The 19,674-nt window shown below is 36.6% G+C and overlaps 1 protein-coding gene across 1 annotated transcript; it reads right to left on the bottom strand.

Annotated features, from left to right (window-relative positions):
* Positions 1–3,667: 3,667 nt before the first annotated feature.
* LOC132110473 (secreted frizzled-related protein 5-like) lies at positions 3,668–19,546 on the bottom strand. The gene is made up of 3 exons (XM_059517102.1): positions 18,758–19,546; positions 12,263–12,340; positions 3,668–4,491 (listed from the first exon to the last, which is right to left on the bottom strand). The coding sequence occupies exons 1-3, from the start codon at positions 19,281–19,283 to the stop codon at positions 4,163–4,165; spliced, it is 933 nt and encodes a 310-aa protein (XP_059373085.1). The 5' UTR covers positions 19,284–19,546; the 3' UTR covers positions 3,668–4,162.
* Positions 19,547–19,674: the final 128 nt, after the last annotated feature.

Raw genomic sequence — 19,674 nt, 5'->3', positions numbered from 1 at the left:
TGTCATGTTCATCTTTTTGTTGTTGTTCATCATATTTTAATAGGGAGCAACGAAGACTTTGGAAAAAAGTGCCTGCATTTCAACAAAAATCTGAAATATACCTATACATGCCATTCTTTGTCAATTTTCATCTAAAATGACTGCTAATGGCAGTAAAACGCAGTCAGAAAACACTAACACATTTTGATGATTGCATCACATTACTAGCTCTAGATGTATGATTTTTCTCGTAAACACATCGTACATCATAAACTTGCTTGCTAGCGCACCTGGTACAGCAAGTGCTTGGGTATGAATCCTGTGAAATAAGTGCTCAAAGACTTGTAAATGCAAGCTCAAATGTGATGGTTGCTACAGAAAATTAGTTTTTAATCTCATGTATGCTTTCGTTTATACAATTGGTTTTGTTTATGGTAGACTTTAGTGCAGGTAGTATGATGCTTTAAAATGCGGTAGAGTATTAACCTTTTAGTGCCACTTACTGAACGTCTCATTTCTAAACAGAGTATAATAAGTATGTATAATAGCCAACTTAATAAAACATTGCCAGATTCATGTTCATCTGTTCCAGACAAAACTTTTCACACTTTGAAATTATGTGAAATGATTCAAGAAGCAAGATAATATTATGCGCTTGCAGAAATGTTGCCACAGACAATGAGCCTTGGTTGCATTTTGGTTGGTTTCAGAAAGACTGCAGATGGTTATGATTAAGAATAAGATTCGTTTTTGCTCTGAAGTACCCAAAAAGTGTCACAAGAGGTTTGAATTCGTCCCTCCATGTCTGCAAAGTTACTGGAGGGTCTGCTGATCTCTCAGCCAGTTTTTAATCAACAATGCGCAAGCACAGTAGCAGCAATTGAACAACACAAAGGCGCCATTCTCCATCTCTGCTGATGGATCCGAGATTACTGGGGTGAGATAAAACCAGAGAGAGTGAGGGTTTGGGGGCCACTCTTGGCTGGGCCCTGCATTCCCGGTGATATTAACCTTTCAAGGAAATCAGTATGACACAGAAGCTGACAGATGGGCTAAATTATCTTTTGATTGCTAGTGTGGTGGGCTGTTTATATCATCGGTCAGCTGGCACAAAGCGGAGCCCTGTTCCCCCTGTCTGCTGCCATCAGGCCTTTTTTAATTACAGTAAGTGACCTTTGCAGTGATGCTGACAGAAGGATGAGAGTGAGGAGCCAGGTCTGTCCATCTGATAAGCTTCTTTGAGAAGACTCTTTCTCTTCTGGTGTCCTGTCTCTCTCTCCTGCACTGTTATCTCATGTTCACGTCTTACTGGATCTTTCCTCTCTTTCTTTTCAGTCTAATTGAGTACGTCTCCTTTACTTTCAAATTTGTACAGGTTGTAGAATCTGATTCAGTGTTGTACGCCACTGGTTTTCTGAATTTGTTTGGCAAAAAAAAAAAAAAACTTTTTAGTGTGCCCCAAAAAATTTATTTGAATTGAACATGTCCATTTTTTCAATAGAATTGAAGTGGATGGGACTAGGGCTAGATCAAGCTTCAAAATGGCAAGAAAAGTGGTCAAAACGACTCGTGTATTATATTCCAAGTCAAGGAATAAGTCCTATAACTTTATGTGCAAAAAGCTGAAATTTAGGTTTTTCACTGAAATATCGCTGGGGTGTTGGGGGGACTTCATTTCCTTTAAAGTTGTGATGAGTCAGAAGAATGACATATCTTTTCTTGACTATTGTAATATACATCCAGGTGTAAAGTTATCAAAAAATAAAAAAATAAAAAATAAAATGCCAGGCAGGTACTTGGTTCTATGCATCATCTGCTGACTGGATTTTAAGATGTGGGCGCTGCATTCAAAAATGGAGGGAGATGAGGATGATTCAAATGATTGAAGAAGTCTATTGTTTCAATGGAAGGACCAGTTATGACATTTTGATTAAACATTACATGATCACAGATTTTTTTTTTTTTTTAATAATGAAGCATATACACGGATTAATTGCATGCATTTAGAAAATAGATAGGGTGAATTTTTCATTTCAAAGGTATACTGAAATCTGGTGTATATGTACATATTTCTTTATACAGTAACACATGTACATATACTACAGGATATGTATAAAAACTAGATGCCAGTTGGCTACGATTGAAATTTGAGCTAAATCCATTGGTCAAAAAGAGGTGGGAACCCTAACTAAAGTTGGTAAGAGTGGTGCAAATAGCAATTTGTGAGTTTCATGGTGGTGCACATCCTGTAATTGTATGGCCTTAGTGTGTGTGTATTAACTCTGGTGATCACCCAATGTTTGAGACAGCACTGTGACACTGTAGGTCATTTGCAGGAGCCCAGATCAGACTGTGGTGTTGTGTTTGGTGTGATGTAAGCTCTGTTGGCGAATGTTTGAATGTGAAAAGTGGGGATGGCATGAGCTGGCAGGTCCCCACAGACAATAGGCCAGTAATGAAGGGTTGCTCATCCATGATTCTCAATGCCAGTACCCGCTGGAGGAGGCATTTGCTTCCTGATCGCAGATAAATTCCACTGCTTTTTCATGGCTTTTTGTTCCTATTCACTCTTACAGAAATTGCCACTGAATTGGGCCTTTGCTCTGTCTTGTTTAAACAGGTTGGCACTTAGATTTGTTGGCACTTAGGTTTCTTCTAAAGAACAGCTGCTGGCAAGAGGAAATGCATTTATTATAGCGTTGTCAGTCATGATCTGATTTTGGTGATTCAGCTGTCTGATAAATATTCCCTGTTTTAGACTGTGTGCATCGCATCTAAATTTGTTTTTTTTTTTGAGCAATGTCATTATTTTAAATTAATGTTTTACCTTAGGGTTAGTTAGATGGAAATGGAATGTTGACGTATACATAAAGCGATTGAAAGAATGGAAAAAAGGAATCTCCAATGACAACTGGCAGTGCTACATTTGCTATAAATGCCTGCACTTCAGCATCCACCCATTTATCATGGTTCATCATACTTGCGAAATAAGTTGACACAAAGTTTATAGTATGTTTACACAGCGTTTTAAATCATGGCGGGTGAGGGCATTTTCGAACACGTCTGGCCAATCAATACTTACATCACAGACAGTACCAGTTGTGCTGCTAAGACCCTGCTCCGGATTAGGAGCTAAAAAGGTTCTCGAAAAAGGCAGTGCGGTACTAAAATTGCACTCAGTTCTGGTGGTGCAAAAACACCCAAAAGTGGGTAGTTCCACAATTAGTTCTGGTACTATGAAAAGATTAATTTGGTGCGAAAGGCCCTATTATTAAAAAAGTTCCTGATCTCTGATTAAACAGAACTAGCAGAGTTAGATTTGAACTTTTATTACAGTGAACTCAGATGTAAAGTTGGAAGGATTTTTCCAAACCATGTATGTATATTTGTAGCAATATATAATAGTTTTAGTAAAAAATTATGTTGCATACTGTATAGAAAACATGAGAAGGACGAAACACCTCACCAACCAAATTGCTTGAATGAGTCCAGAGTCTGTCATAAGCTTGGCTGATATGTTGAGCAGAGAAATGGTCCGAACTTGCTCACACGGTCGTGGTTGAAGTATTTGTTCTGCCGTCCTGACCAACAATTTACAATCCTTCATCTTTCTGACCTCCAACGATTCAAGCCACAGCTGGAGTTGTGTCCCATCTTGGTGGTAATGATCACGATTGTATATCTGTAGTATATAATAAAACCTTTTTATTCCTTATCTACAAAATAAAAGATACAATTAAAAATTACAAATTAAAAAAACAGTTGGTGATATTTTGTTCTTTTTTGTTTTAGTGGAATCTGGCCATTTAAATCAAATATGTGCTCATTAAGCTTGTGCACTCTTTAAAGCTCTTGTTCACAATTTTCTTTTTCTCACATTGATTGAAAGCGTTCTCTGAAAAGTCTCTTGTGCTCTGAATGAGGAAACCAGTAAAATTTCACTAAAATATGCTTGAGCATCATAAATGTGCTGATTGCTTCATAAACAATAAATCTGATGTAGATACAGTTGCCAACAAATTGGAGCTGTACTTGATGATGAATTAAGTCCTAAACAGTTTACAAAAGCCATTTCTTGATTAATGAAATACATCTGTTCTAACTGTAGGAATTAGGCATGGATGTGGTCTCTGAGAGAGTTATTGGAAGACGCAGGGCCTGCTATAGACAAAAGAGTCATTGGTCACTGGAAGACCGTGTGATAAGTGGGACATTGATGAGACTTCATGTATTTAATGGCAAACTTGAGTTCCTTGCTCTTTTTGTCCCACTTGTGGATGGACATGAGCAGTAACTGCTGGTCCACCTTGCGGCCCATGATGAGGAGGCTGCTCCCAAGATTGTCCAGTTGCGAGCAGGGACAGTTTGCTCCATTCTTGATATATAGAGTGAGCTTCTTCAAGTCTTTCTTCCTCAGTATTCCCATCTTCAGAACCTTCTTCTTCTTTTGTGCTGCGATGAGCTTGCGGTCGCCCTTTTCCTTTTTAACCTCTTTAATCTTCATCTTGAGTGCTGTAGATAAAATATAGAAAGAAAGAGACTTAGAGCAGGTATTCCCATTGTTTTTTTTTGTCAGCTGAACAGTAATTTTCTGTCATTTACAACTGGGGTGGCCATAAGCGCCATTCATACCGGAGATGTCCCAGCCAGGAATTTAATAATGCCTAAAATATGCAGGTTTTGCCTATTTGCACTGTGCAGGATGATCGTTGTGTAACTTTCATGAGAGCTATAAAGAGCAGAGCAGATGGCTCCTTATGCTTTCGAACCGCTTTCACGTGTTTGTTTGTTCGTTTGGCTTGAAGCATTGTGGCACACTTTTTTTGGATTTGTGCACAGCAACGCTTCAAGTCAATCAAACGAACAAACACGTGCGCATATTTGCATCGCTTTGATCGTTCCCTCTAGATCTCACATTCTCACACGGAGCCCCACGATTGGTCGATTATGTACAAAACCTGCATGTTATTGGTCAAACTGATCTGGATGTTTTAGGCAATAATAAAATCCTGGCCGGGACATGTCCCGTATGAACGGTGCATATGGCCACCCTATTTACAACAGATTTGCATGTTCACAGTTCTCTGCTGTGGATAATGGTCACATGACATGCAGGTAAACAAGTTAAATATTTAACCTTTTTGGTGGTTTATTTTCATTGTTTTAATTTTAAAAGAGTTAATTTTTATTTTACATTTTTATGATTTAATAAATGATCAGCTTTTTCATCATTTGTGAACCCCCTGCAGTTCTCTTGTGAACCCCAGTTTGGGAAATCAAATGTTTGTCATTATTCTCTTGTGTCAGATTCTTCAAAAACCTCTGTTTTTGTGTTTGACAGAAATACTAACAGTATATGGTTTGGAACAACATGAGGATGAGTAAATGATGACAGAATTTTCATTTATTAGTGAAATATCCCTTTAAAATCACCAAGGAAAGACCAGAGAGACCTTCTGGGAAAAAGTTTGGGTTCTATTTGTCGCCATTTAACTTTATCCATTGGAAAGAATGGGAAATTTTCTTATGGGACCTGTGGTCACACTCCGGTTCTCCCGTATATTTCTGCTGTCTCAAGCAACAAGACCTTTCACAACAAGCACACAGGAAGAACCAAGGCTTTCCAGAAAGCTGGAATAGTTTTCATCTCCCCAGAGGAGCATCATTTAAACATGGATGGCACTAACTGCACTCACCCAGGAGAGGATGGAGAGTAGAATGGAAAGTTTCAAAGACAGATGTGAACAGCATAAACCACCAAAATTTCTAAAGCAAAAAAATAAATTAATTAAAACATTAAAAAAAATTGAAATATTGTAGGCCTATATTCATTTTCTTTTGGTCTTGTTTATGTTGGGACCTCATTTCAAATGATTACAATATTTTTTAGCACTATTTTATGGCTGTGGGTTTCCCAATCCTTTTTTTCACTTCAATTTTAAATGTTTTCGAATTATTAAATTGTTTTAAAATTTCATATGTAACTTTTCCTTATCAGGACTGAACTTATCTTCCTGTTATTTATCAATAGTATATATAATTAATTAATTAATAAACATGATTTTAAACAATTTAATGGATTTAAACGACTAGAAACCAAACCTCTGCTTCACCCCCCCCCCCAAAAGAAGGAAAGAAAAGAAAAGTTATCCACATTCTCAGGTTATTTTGTTTCTATGTTGCATTTGATATTAAAGATGAAAATTGGAAGTAAAACCTGTAATTTGATTAATTCAGAACTCATGCTGCAAGATTGTTGAGAGCACATTCATCAATTACATTTTTTTTTTTCCTGAAGCATCTGGAGATTTTAAAAGCATTATCAGTGTAAACTTTGCTCTTTTATCATCAACATTCACGCTTCTCTGGAAGTGTTGGAATGTATATTTAAATGGTTTCACCGATTTTAGTTCATCTGCATGTGGATGTTTGGTATTGGCGTAAATATTATGTCAAAGATTTATTACATTTTAAATAATTTTTTATGTCTAAATATGGTGTAAGTTCTTGCTTCAGTAGTAGGCCTACTGTTGCTGTGTCAGGACTCTCAAACAAACAAAAAATGTTGAAGTCTCCTAGAGCCACACTTTTTGAAGAAGTCAGGATTTAAATCACAAGTCTCTTTATATAGAATATGTTTAATGTATTTTAAAATATTTCACTATAGAAATGCACACATTAACTTTAAGTCACAGCTAAGTAGAACTACAAAATAACTGTACATGGCTAACTGTAGTTCAGTGACATATGGGTTTTTTTCTCTCTGATTCAGGTGATCACTCATGACCCATAATGCTTGTGGGGACTGCGCAATATCGTAGTGACAAGCCGAAACCACAAGAGCTGCTTTAAATTGCTGGCAGTAGATCTGACAGCAGATGAAGGAAGGCAAGAAGGAAAAGTGTCACCCTGAGCATTTGCAGCCTTCTTTCAATAATTCTGAAATCAAACCTTGCCTATGTGTGCAAAGCCAGAGCCAAGCAATAGACTTAAATAGAGCTTTCGGGGTGAGTGGTTATCAATAGAGATCGTTAGAATTGGTAACATTTAGTCTTGAAAATATTCTGAACTGGCAGGTAACATCAAAATAATCAATGCACATTACTGTTTGGCATTATTATACAAAATTACTTCTTTATTTTCTAACTGAAATGGATGACATTTTAGCCTAGCCTGTGAAAACCATTAAAACGGTAGACCATTATAAACACTTAAGTCATTCTGGACAAATTTAATAGCATTTATTAAGTTAGAAATTATATATACAATTAGATGATTTGTGGTAATGCTCTAATTATTGCTGGCTTTTGTTCAACTCAAAGACCTGTCAGTGCAGGGCTGTGATGAATCTTTAAAGAGTCTCTTTTTCTGCACTTTACCCTAATTAGGTATTCTTTATATAACGTGATTAAAAAACATTTGTCTCTGAGGTTGCCCAAAATCACCATTAGAGAAAGAAATGAAGTGAGTTAAGACCACTGAAGTCACACAGATTTTTTATTTTAATTTTTTTAATAATACGACCGATATTCTGTTCTGTCCTAAAAGAAGTAGATCACCAGCATCATTTAAAAATCAATCAATAGTTAGTCATTGTATTTTACTGTATTCACTGCAAATATTAAATAACAATCATTTGTAGGAATTGCATTACATAAAATATTTATGTATTATTTTTTCATTTATTATGTGAGCACCTGAGAACTTTTCTGGCGTAAATGGCTCTCACTAAAAAAGGAGAATGACAAATCAAAGATAAAAAAAAACTGAATCACACATATACAACTGGGCCATTTTAAATCTCAAAAACAAATTATAAACCATGAATTCCATTAGCTCTATTAGATCAAATTAAAATCAGCTGTGTTCAGGGCCAGTAATACACTCTAATGGAGAGTCTTCTCTAGAGTGGTCTGCACATGCATAAACCTTAATCATTTGACAAGTGTGTTACTGTCCAGACTGTGTTGATACACTGATTACTGCTACATTTTTAAAGGTGGCCATAACATCTGAGTAAGACTAATAGAGTGAACTATTAAACTTACAGTCATAATAAACTATACAGCACTAGTCAACAAACAACAATTCATGTGAGCAGGTACCAGTGCAATGACATTAGATAAAATCAGGGAAGAAATGAATCAAGTGGTAATATCCTGCCATGCATTATACTTTCAATATGCAAAGTGTTAGATCTCAAGAGCCATAAATAGTGGAATATTTGTAACATTATAACTCATTTTGTGATGTCTGAACTTCACTTTCTGACTATAATGTGTAAAATCTACAACATAGAACACTCAGACTACTACTAACAATATTTTCTAGTGTCATCTGGAAAATACATGCAAATCCAAGAGCAACAGGCCTCGCAGCCAAAGATAAGTCAGGCGTATGTGTGGCTTTACTGTGCTGTAATCCTCTGTTCTCTATAGGGAAGGCTTTCAATGACTTTTAACCTTGAAACTCTTTTATTCAATGCCAAAGACTCATTCTAGAGATTCACCTTTGACAGATCAATGGAGCTCTAGTCAGAATACATCACTTTAAATGAACAATAAAGAATACAAAACTATTACAACAGGAATCTTCCAAAACCATTTAAAACTGGATGTCCTTTCATGCAAATTCATGTGTGTCTGTCCCATGCTTTGAAATCTATTAATACAATGTTTTGTGGAATTGTATATCTTTCTAACTGAATTCAAATTCTCTACTTTGAAAATATGTGTATGTGTTGTTATTATGTTATGATACAGTCATGGCCAACAATATTGGCACCCTTGGTAAATATGATCAAAGAAGGCTGTGAAAATTAATCTGCATTGTTAATCCTTTTGATCTTTAATAAAAAAAAAAAATCAAAACAATTTATCCTTTCATTGGATAATAAGAATTTAAAATGGGGGAAAATATCATTATGAAATAAATACTTTTCTCTAATACACATTGGCCCAATTAGCAATACCCTTTTATTCAATACTTTTTGAATCCTCCATTTGCCAGTTCAACAGGTCTACATTTTCTCCTATAATGCCTGATGAGGTTAAAGAACACCTGACAAGAGATCAGAGACAATTCCTTCGTCCAGAATCACTCCAGACCCTTTAGATTCCCAGCTCCATGTTGGTGCTTCTTCTCTTTATTTCACTTTTATCATTTTCTATAGGGTTCAGGTCAGAGGACTGGAATGGCTATTGCAGAAGCTTGGTTTTGTGCTCAGTGACCCAGTTCTGTGTTGTTTTTTAGGTTTGTGTTTGGATTATTGTACAGTTGGAAGATCCAAACATGGCCCATTATAAGAGTCACTTACTGATTTTTTATCTGTTGGTATTTGATATAAACCATTATGCCATGTATCTAAACAAGATGTCCAGGACCTCAAGCAAAAATATAGGCCCACAACATAAAAAATACAGCAGTATATTTCATTGTACACATGGGGTACTTTTTATCTCTGTGTTCACTAAACCCATCTTGAGTGTTTGCTGCTAAAAAGCTAATTTTTAGTTTCATCTGACCATAGAAGGCAGTCCCATTTGAAGTTCCAGTCATGTCGATAACTCAATATGCTTTAGTTTGTTTTTGGATGAGCTATGATAATTTTTCTTGTAACACTCCCAAACAACATGTGGTGATGTAGGTTCTGTTTGATAATTTTTTAAAAGGTTTTCTGAACCCTAGACTCAACTATTTTCTGCAATTCTCCAGCTGTGATCCTTGGAGAGTCTTTAGCCACTCAAACTCTCCTCCTCACACTGCATTAGGACGATATAGACACATGTCCGCTTCCAGGCAGTTTCGTAACATTTTATGTTGATTGGAAATTCTTAATTATTGCCCTGATGGTGGAAATGGGAATTTGCACTGCTTTAGCTCTTTTCTTAAAGCCACTTCACTAATTTGTGAAGCTCAGTTACCTTTTGCTGCACATCAGAAATATATTCTTTGGTTTTTCTCCTTTTTAATGGACGATTAAGGGAATTTGGGCTTTGTTTTCCCTCTTCTTTATACTTCTGTGAAACAGGATGCCATGGCTGGATAATTTCATGTTTATTATCATGCTGGATTGCTCAAAATTGTGAATATGAATGGGAATATACTTATTTATATACATATATATGTTACTCATAAGAATTTCTAGAGGTGCCAATAATTGTGTCCAACGGGTATTTGAGAAAAACATTTATTTCATAATGATATTCCCCCCATATTAAATTCTTATTATCCAATGAAAGGATATATTTTTGTGAATTTTTTTAAATAAAAGATCAAAAGGATTAACAATGTAGATGAATTTTCACAGCCTTCTTTGATCATATTTACCAATTGTGCCGATATTTTTGGCCATGACTGTAATTTGTAATCTGTAATTTAATCAGAGGTGGAAAGTAACGAATTACATTTACTCGCGTTACTGTAATTGAGTAGCTTTTTTATGTACTAATACTTTTTAAAGTAATTTTTTTAATCTGTAATTTTACTTTTACTTAAGTATATTTTGTTTAAAGTATTGTACTTCACTACATTTTAAAACACATTAATTACTGAGTAAAAAAAAAAAAAAAAAAAAAAAAATCGCTCCCTGGAGACTACGTCAGTAAATAATGGGCAGGAGGGCAAACTGGCGCTAAAATCACAAGAAAGACGCTGAAAACGAAACCCCGTCATATTCTGAAGTTGAACTCGAAGGAAATGAATTGAACCCCTGGCCATATGTATGCTCTATTATGCAGTGTAAGCTGTACTTGCCTAGGAAGACCAAACTAGCAGCTTATAAAATCTCGACAAGACATCAACCCTTCGCAAGAATGTAGAGGTAAGCTAAATAATTGCATCGTTGCATCGTTGGTGGTTAAAATGAAGCTTTGACATTTTAGCAAGAGGTTTTGCACAAATTAGCCAAAAAGACAGTGGTGAGGAGTGTGCTATATATATCGTCTGCGATAATATCATGTTTTTTGTTTTAATGATGTGCGCGCGCATTTATAGTGCGTTCTTTCACTGTGTGATTCAGTCTCCTAAAATGCATTTAGAATGATCACAAAATTGAAGATATGGGGCAGATTTCATAAATTAAATCAAAATCACACAAAGAATGCCGTCTTTTCCTCCAAAAATGAATATATACATACATACATACATACATATAACAGTTCAGTAAACAAGTTAATTAAGAGACTTGCGTTTTAGACACCATATTGCCTTTTTAGCTCTATTTCTACAACAGAAAATAATTCCAAACACAGCCACCAAAGCACAGTTTTGCGTCTCTGAGCAACGTGACAGTGTTTCGTTCCTGAATGAATCAACCGTTTAAATGATTCGATTCAATCGCAATGACTCACTTATTAACAGTGACTTGCTGACACATACTGGCCATTTTAATTTCACATTTAAAGTATCTTTTGATTTTTTTAAATAATTAATTTCTTATCATTACAAATGAGTATTCAACATTTTATGTCTTGTATATCAAAACATTATTCATCCATTTGTAACTGCAGGTTAAATGCATTCTTGTCCTACACTAAACAGTGTAATACATCTAAATGCCACTTCCAATGAATCTTCTGCATTTCCTCTGCATTAAAAGATGAGTTTGTTGATACTGATTTGCCTGGTAACAGCCCAAATGTTTTATTATTCTAAATAACTGATTCCTTTAATTAAAAACAACTAGTTTGAGATTAATAGACCTGTCCCATTTTTGACTCCCTCCCACTGTTAGAATGTAACTAAGTAATTTTTACTCTGAGTAAATTTTAAATGAGCTACTTTTTACTTTTACTTGAGTTGATTTTTAGACTGGTACTTTTACTTGTACTTAAGTAAAACTTCATTAATGTAATGGTACTTTTACTTGAGTAGAATATTTTTGTACTCTTTCCACCTCTGAATTTAATGATAACTTTCTACTAGCATGAGATATTGTATTCATGTGTTTTGATGCAGTTTAAAAATATGAAATATACTATTGTGAATAGCTAATTTTATTATTATTATTAAAATATATCACTTTTCGTTATTGCACAGTAATGTTACTGCAATTAACAGAACAACCTCCTCATACTGTACTGTCTGTTTTTTCTCATGAGGTAACCTTGTTATGTTCACCCTAAATATTAAAGTGGCCACTTTCCCATTCTAGCAAACTGCAGACTTTCTCATATTTTTTTTTTCATCACATATTTTTATGTCATTATGAAGAGATCTTACCTCTAGAGACAAGTTATTAAAGTTGTCAAATTTAATGTCTCAATAAAAGTTAATATCTTACCAAAATCACTGGCGCAGTAGTGCTCCATTATGGTGTCGGCTTTCAACTCATTGTCACAGGGTGGACACACTTTTGAAACTGCAGAGTAAAGAGAAAAGTTAGTGTCTTGAACATTTAGCCTAAACATTTTGGTATTTAAAGAATACTGCAAGACTTGTTTTTGCGGAAACCTTTTGGGAAATCTAAAAATATTGCATACTTCAGGGAGTAACATCATAAATAACTCAGAAAAATTATCAATTATCAATTACCAATGAATATTTGGTATTACAATGAATTGATTCAGTGTTGCCGTTTCAGTCTGGTTGACATAGACCATGTTTTTTGCTGTTTACACTTTTGTGAAATCGCTTACAAATTGCTTACTTGGAGCTGTTAATTTTAGGTCAGCAGTAATGATACATGTAGTTCAGCCTATCTTCAGTTAACCACAGGAGACACACACAAACAAACAAAACATATTTACTAAAATTATATGATTATGTTGATTGTAAAACTCCAATGGGGGGTTGGTTTCGTGCAGTTTCATTGGACTGCTGGACTCATGTGAGGGCAACAGGCCAGTGCTAATGGAGCTTAATCTGCAGCGTTTGAAGCCATGAGAGGGAGAGGTTTGGCAGCTGCTAGTTTTATTTTTTTCACAGAGGAAGATTAGACAAGATTAAGACGTTCAGTGATCCACCACTGTGAAATCATATCCCTACAGATCTGTAGTTTCACTAGTGTATGTCCAGTTCGACTGCATATCACTGGAACTGAGAAAATATTTTTGCCCTCTCCAAAACAGGATGTCTCAGGATATTATAGAAACCAGAATATTTCACACTCTTTGCAGACGTACGAAGACAAATGCAGAGGTAAACTTTTAATAGGTCACTGTGAAAACATACTTCTCAGCAGTTTGATGGTGGAAATGTTCACTGGAACAAGCAAACAGCTGTACGTGACCTTCTTGAAGCTGATAGTTATTTGCTGATCTTATTTTTAACTGTGAAGCTGTCACACACAGCAGGTGAAGCTACAGATGTTTATTGTGCCACCTACTGCAGTATCAACTTTCTGTTCAGTGGACTTTAATATTACTGTATAACACACATACTGTACACATATTTAGATATTTAGAATTTCACATTTATCAGTACAAAACAAAAATCATTATTATATTGAGTATTTTGCATTGTTTTCCAGTGATAAAATAAATAAGACACTATTAATTTATGTAAGAGGCAAATTTGGGAATTTTCTTATACCCCATTGGCAAATATTATATATATATATATATATATATATATATATATATATATATATATATATATATATATATATATATATATATATATATATACATACACAGGTCCTTCTAAAAAAATTAGCATATTGTGATAAAGTTCATTATTTTCCATAATGTAATGATAAAAATTAAACTTTCATATATTTTAGATTCATTGCACACCAACTGAAATATTTCAGGTCTTATATTGTTTTAATACTGATGATTTTGGCATACAGCTCAAGAAAACCCAAAATTCCTATCTCAAAAAATTTGCATATTTCATCCGACCAATAAAAGAAAAGTGTTTTTAATACAAAAAAAAGTCAACCTTCAAATAATTATGTTCAGTTATGCACTGCTTCAATGCGGCGTGGCATTGAAAATGACTGCTTCAATGCGGCGTGGCATGGAGGCAATCAGCCTGTGGCACTGCTGAGGTGTTATGGAGGCCCAGGATGCTTCGATAGCGGCCTTAAGCTCATCCAGAGTGTTGGGTCTTGCGTCTCTCAACTTTCTCTTCACAATATCCCACAGATTCTCTATGGGGTTCAGGTCAGGAGAGTTGGCAGGCCAATTGAGCACAGTAATACCATGGTCAGTAAACCATTTACCACTGGTTTTGGCACTGTGAGCAGGTGCCAGGTCGTGCTGAAAAATGAAATCTTCATCTCCATAAAGCTTTTCAGCAGATGGAAGCATGAAGTGCTCCAAAATCTCCTGATAACTAGCTGCATAGACCTTGCCCTTGATAAAACACAGTGGACCAACACCAGCAGCTGACATGGCACCCCAGACCATCACTGACAGTGGGTACTTGACACTGGACTTCAGGCATTTTGGCATTTCCTTCTCCCTAGTCTTCCTCCAGACTCTGGCACCTTGATTTCCGAATGACATGCAAAATTTGCTTTAATCCGAAAAAAGTACTTTGGACCACTGAGCAACAGTCCAGTGCTGCTTCTCTGTAGCCCATTTCCTGCACACGCCTGTGCACGGTGGCTCTTGATGTTTCTACTCCAGACTCAGTCCACTGCTTCCGCAGGTCCCCCAAGGTCTGGAATCGGTCCTTCTCCACAATCTTCCTCAGGGTCCGGTCACCTCTTCTCGTTGTGCAGCATTTTTTGTCACACTTTTTCCTTCCCACAGACTTCCCACTGAGGTGCCTTGATACAGCACTCTGGGAACAGCCTATTCGTTCAGAAATTTCTTTCTGTGTCTTACCCTCTCGCTTGAGGGTGTCAATGATGGCCTTCTGGACAGCAGTCAGGTCGGCAGTCTTACCCATGATTGCGGTTTTGAGTAATGAACCAGGCTGGGAGTTTTTAAAAGCCTCAGGAATCTTTTGCAGGTGTTTAGAGTTAATTAGTTGATTCAGATGATTAGGTTAATAGCTCGTTTAGAGAACCTTTTCATGATATGCTAATTTTTTGAGATAGGAATTTTGGGTTTTCTTGCGCTGTATGCCAAAATCATCAGTATTAAAACAATAAAAGACCTGAAATATTTCAGTTGGTGTGCAATGAATCTAAACTATATGAAAGTTTAATTTTTATCATTACATTATGGAAAATAATGAACTTTATAACAATATGCTAATTTTTTGAGAAGGACCTTTAATAACTTTTAACCTAATAACTTTTATCTTCATCATTTTGCTTTGCATGGATGTGGATCTGATATCTGAGGTGGGGAATATGATTTTATAATTAACTCAGAACTGGTCCTCCCTTGAGCTCAAAAAACAAAAGCATCTGGTAACAAGAACTTGCATGGCTCATCTCCAGACTCCCCCTTCCAGGTTAAAAACCAAGGGTCAGAGTTTATCACCTCAGCCTCAAGCACAACCATAGCAGTAGATAATGAGGAGAGGGGTCAAAGTTCACTAGGCTTCAGTACACGGGTCATAGGGAGTTGAACCTGTCTGAAATTTTCAACCATCACTTGGACTCTGAGCAGAAATTCCCATACATTCAATATTCGGAAAGTCGGAGACGTGATGTGTTTGGTGAGTTGCACACACTGAGTGTTGTGGAGGAAACTTTGTTTCATTCTTGTAGGCTGCAAACTGCATACTTGAAACTGAAATGTCTTATTTGCACTCCAGAGCGATTTATTCTGTTTTGCAGGGTGGCTCACTGGCAGGATGCCTGGTGGAAACAGAGCCAAAGAATGTGTCAGGAGACTGAGAAAGGGTAATTCTGCAAACCGAGTTTCTGCAATAAGTGCCAATTCTGAGACTGAGTGATATCATTTTTTTTTATCTATTCCCTAAATTTTCTGTTGAATTCCTTCTCATTTTCATTGAAACGTGTAAGGAATCAACAGAGCTGCTTCTGAAAGAAAACTTTTTAATCAGCAAAAGTGCTTTAGTGACATGCTGCTCAGTCCTAAACTGTTTTATGCAATGTAAAACCTGTTGTCAGGTAACCTAAAAAAATGTAGTTCACGTAGTACCATGTACCTCAAGTGTTTTTTTTTTTTTTTTTTGTAGCCATGACTTTAAAGCATGTTGCTTTAATATACCTACATTGAGATATTTTTACAGGAGTAAATATTGAAAACTGGCCCTGGTCTTCTTTATTACTGAAAAGAGCTTGACTAAAACTCATCACAAAACACTTTTCACAGTTTGTCATAGTGGATATACGAGTGTATTGCAAGTCCTCACAGTGTTCTTAGAGAGACTTCCTACATGTGTTTCCGTATCTGAACGATTTCTGCATCGCTGACTTTCTGTATCACAGTTTATGAGGGAAATGTTCAGTTTAAACTATGCACAGGTCATAATTTTATGGCTCATTTGGACCCTTGAAGTTATGAGCATCAACACTTTGGACATTAATCATTACATTACATAATCCAAACATTAATCAGGATAAAAAACTGCTGTGATTTATGTCTATTTAAATGAGCTGTGATCGGAGTCAGAGACAGATTTACATGTTTCTTTGAATCACCCCTTAGCAGCAGCGCCTCTGCATTCACCAGAATCCTGCAAACAATGGAAAACACATTCACTCTAATCTGAATCGCTAAATTTGTTTTATCCTGTACTTATTATGTCTGGCTGTGACTTGAATCAAATGTTTCAGTCCTGTTCTTATAATAAAATGTAATCCTCTCTGTAAAATGTATAATTTATAACCCACCAGTGTCACCAAGAAAAGCTGCAAAAATTATGATTTTCAGACAGGTTTCTACAGAAACTCCCCTCAGTTAACAAATAGCCTTTGCCAAACTTACACCATTGGTTGAACCAATGTCACTACTAGAAGTTGTCTCTGCATATTAAACTGTAGAATTTTTTTTTCTTTCTTTTTTACATTTTCTATAAAAAAACTGATATGCTTCAGGTTTAAACTCAATCAAATGTTATAATCACAGAGTTTAAGTTTGAAATATGCCACTTTTTATGGTTAATGTTAAGATATGTCCATATTTTCAGAGGAGCCAGTGGGATTGTTTTTGTTTTGCTATTTGTCTGTTAAGAGAAAGTCTTCTATTTGTTAAATGGACAATAATATTTAAAGAGTTTTTTTGCTGCAATGTCCAGTGGGATTTACTGGAATGCATCATTTACATCAGTCTCCAGAAACAGCCCGTGATGCATGTCTTTGGCTTTGGTTGTGGACGGGCTACGTCCCAGGATTTCACCTCATACCACAGGGGAAAAAACAGCTCTCCGTGTCCCCGGTCTGCTGGAGCTGACGGATGCAGGCCGGAGCGACTGGCCATGTCAAGCGAGGGTTTTGTACTGTCATGTTATCTCTAGAGTCCTGTTTCACATCGATGTGCACACTCACCAAAACACACATGACTGGAAACGCTTGGCCGCGAGCTACTTTCCCATCCAGCTGTGATGTGGATAGCACATTTCACTTAGTTCTGCTAGTTTTCTAGCTTTCAGTATCATGTCATTTCAGAATGGCTATGGTTTGTAATTGATATTGTCTCAAAGGTCCCACTCTTTCTGTACTTGCTCTTGAGTTTGCTGCAATTTTAAGGAGCTTATTTTTCCAACAGAAGCCAAGCTTAGAAGTATGAAAAGTGTCGTGGAGTCACATTTTTTTCAAAAGCCTCTTTTTTCTTATTTAAGAACATTGTAATCCATCAAATCTTAGTAGTGAAAAGAGAAGCTGTGTGCATGTTTACACACACATTTACTTGGAGACATATCACATATAGTTTTCTATTCTGTTTAACATATGAATGAAATTTCATTAGATACTATTTGGCAATAGTCCAACTGTTATGTTAGTTTTTTTTCTATATTTATATATGTCTAAGAAAAGCTGTTACGTGATTCATGTGAATATATATATATTTTTAATTCATTTTGTATACAGCATATGATACATTCATATTTTTCTCATTGTTTTGTAGAGGGAAGTGTCATTTTTGCATCACTTGTTGAACTTTTTTTTTATAATTATACTTTACAAATGATTCAGAAAATAAACACTTATTTAAAGTTTTATTTTAAGCTTTTTTATGTTTTATTATTATTATTATTTAGTTGTTGATGTATTTCTTAAAAGTCTATTGTCCTGTTTGTGTGGTTCAACACCATCCTCAAACGTCCCTGAACACTAGAGACACTCCCATTTCTCCTCTCTTTTCCTTCCTCTGTCTATTACAATAGTCCTTCTCATCTCAGTGAGACAAAGTAATGTACAACTTTGCAGACTAAGTAGTGATCCAAAGGATATGGCTGCCTGGCTAATTGGAAACTTAAATGCATGATTAAACAAAGAGAGAGAGGCATGGCGCAGCAGGAATGCTCGTCTCCACATTCCACATGAGATGTTTGCTTTAGATAGTGATCGTTTTTGTGTCCTTCCAAGAGCTTTCCTTAATTTTACTTTCACAAGAGCCTCAGGCTAAATACAGCAAGAGGAAATCCACCAATGGGCCTTATTGTATAGATCTATGGAGACTTAATGATTATAATTTTTAAACAAAAAGAGGAGTTTTTGGAATCAGCAAGAAAGAAGCACTGATGCTTGTTATAGCTCATACAAATATTTCATTAAGAAACAATGCTTCAGTAAGATTGATATGAAGAAATATAACTATATATAATGCTGTTAAAATAAGATTTTTTTTCCTAATTTATTTATGCGAAATCTAATGAAATGTAACCTGTTTAAATGCATTTCTGCCTTTCAATGAATGAATCAATACCAACTGAATCACTAACACAATGTTCTTGTAGGTCCTACCTGGAGTCTGAGTGGCATGACCCGCAGAGAACTGCATAGGAATGCACAGATCGTTGTCGATGGGAAACTTCTCGCATTGTAGCATCTCTGGCCAGGGAAAGCCATAGGTCTCCATGACTGGAGCGCAGCTGTCCCGCACCGCCTCGCAGAGAGAGCGGCAGGGATAGATGGGCCGGTCCAGACACACTGGAGCAAAAAGGGAGCAGAGGAACACCTGCGTGTCAGCATGGCATCGCTTTGCCAGGAGGGGCACCCAGCTGCCTGCCTGCTGCTTGACCTCAGGCATGGTCTCGTGGTCAAGCAGGTTTGGCAGCCGCATCTTTTTGTAGCCCACGTTGTAGCAGAGCCGCAGGTCGGCTGGAATATCCACACATTGTGGCTGCTTGGCATAGAAGCGGCCATTAGGGAAATTGTCCGACTGCCAGCTGTAGTAGTCGTACTCCTCTGCCGAAGTTGCTGAGGTGAGCAGAACCAGCGTTAAGGTCACAGCCTGGGTCAGAGACACCTGCCTCTTCTGCTCTGCCATGCTTTTAAAGTCCTGGTGTAATTCAGAAGAGGAATTGGGGGAAGTGGTTCAAAAGATGAATTTTAATCCTTTTTTTGTGTGTGTTTAAAAACAAAAAGGACAAAAAGTGTTGAGTTTTCCCTCGTTCTCGAGTCTGGTTGTCCTGCAGTTTAAAGCAAACTCCTGGTAGCAGGTAGTAGTGGCAGATCTCAGAGCACAGCTCTTCTCTAGTTTGACTCAAGTGCAACTAGTGTATAAAAGCCAGTGGACTCAGGGCCCTATGAGCTGACAACCCCTGAGTAAATCTTGCCTGCACACCTCCCACTGGTTTCCCATGTCCACTGTAAGCCCTGCCCCCATCCCGGCCACAGCCAACTGCTGTGCAGTGGGCGGCACCCTGCAGCCCACCCCC

Source organism: Carassius carassius, chromosome 30 (assembly GCF_963082965.1).
Source record: "Carassius carassius chromosome 30, fCarCar2.1, whole genome shotgun sequence".
NCBI classification, from domain to species: domain Eukaryota; kingdom Metazoa; phylum Chordata; class Actinopteri; order Cypriniformes; family Cyprinidae; genus Carassius; species Carassius carassius.
The sequence above is the reverse complement of the archived record's forward strand: the minus strand, read 5'-3'. Positions and strand labels throughout refer to the sequence as shown.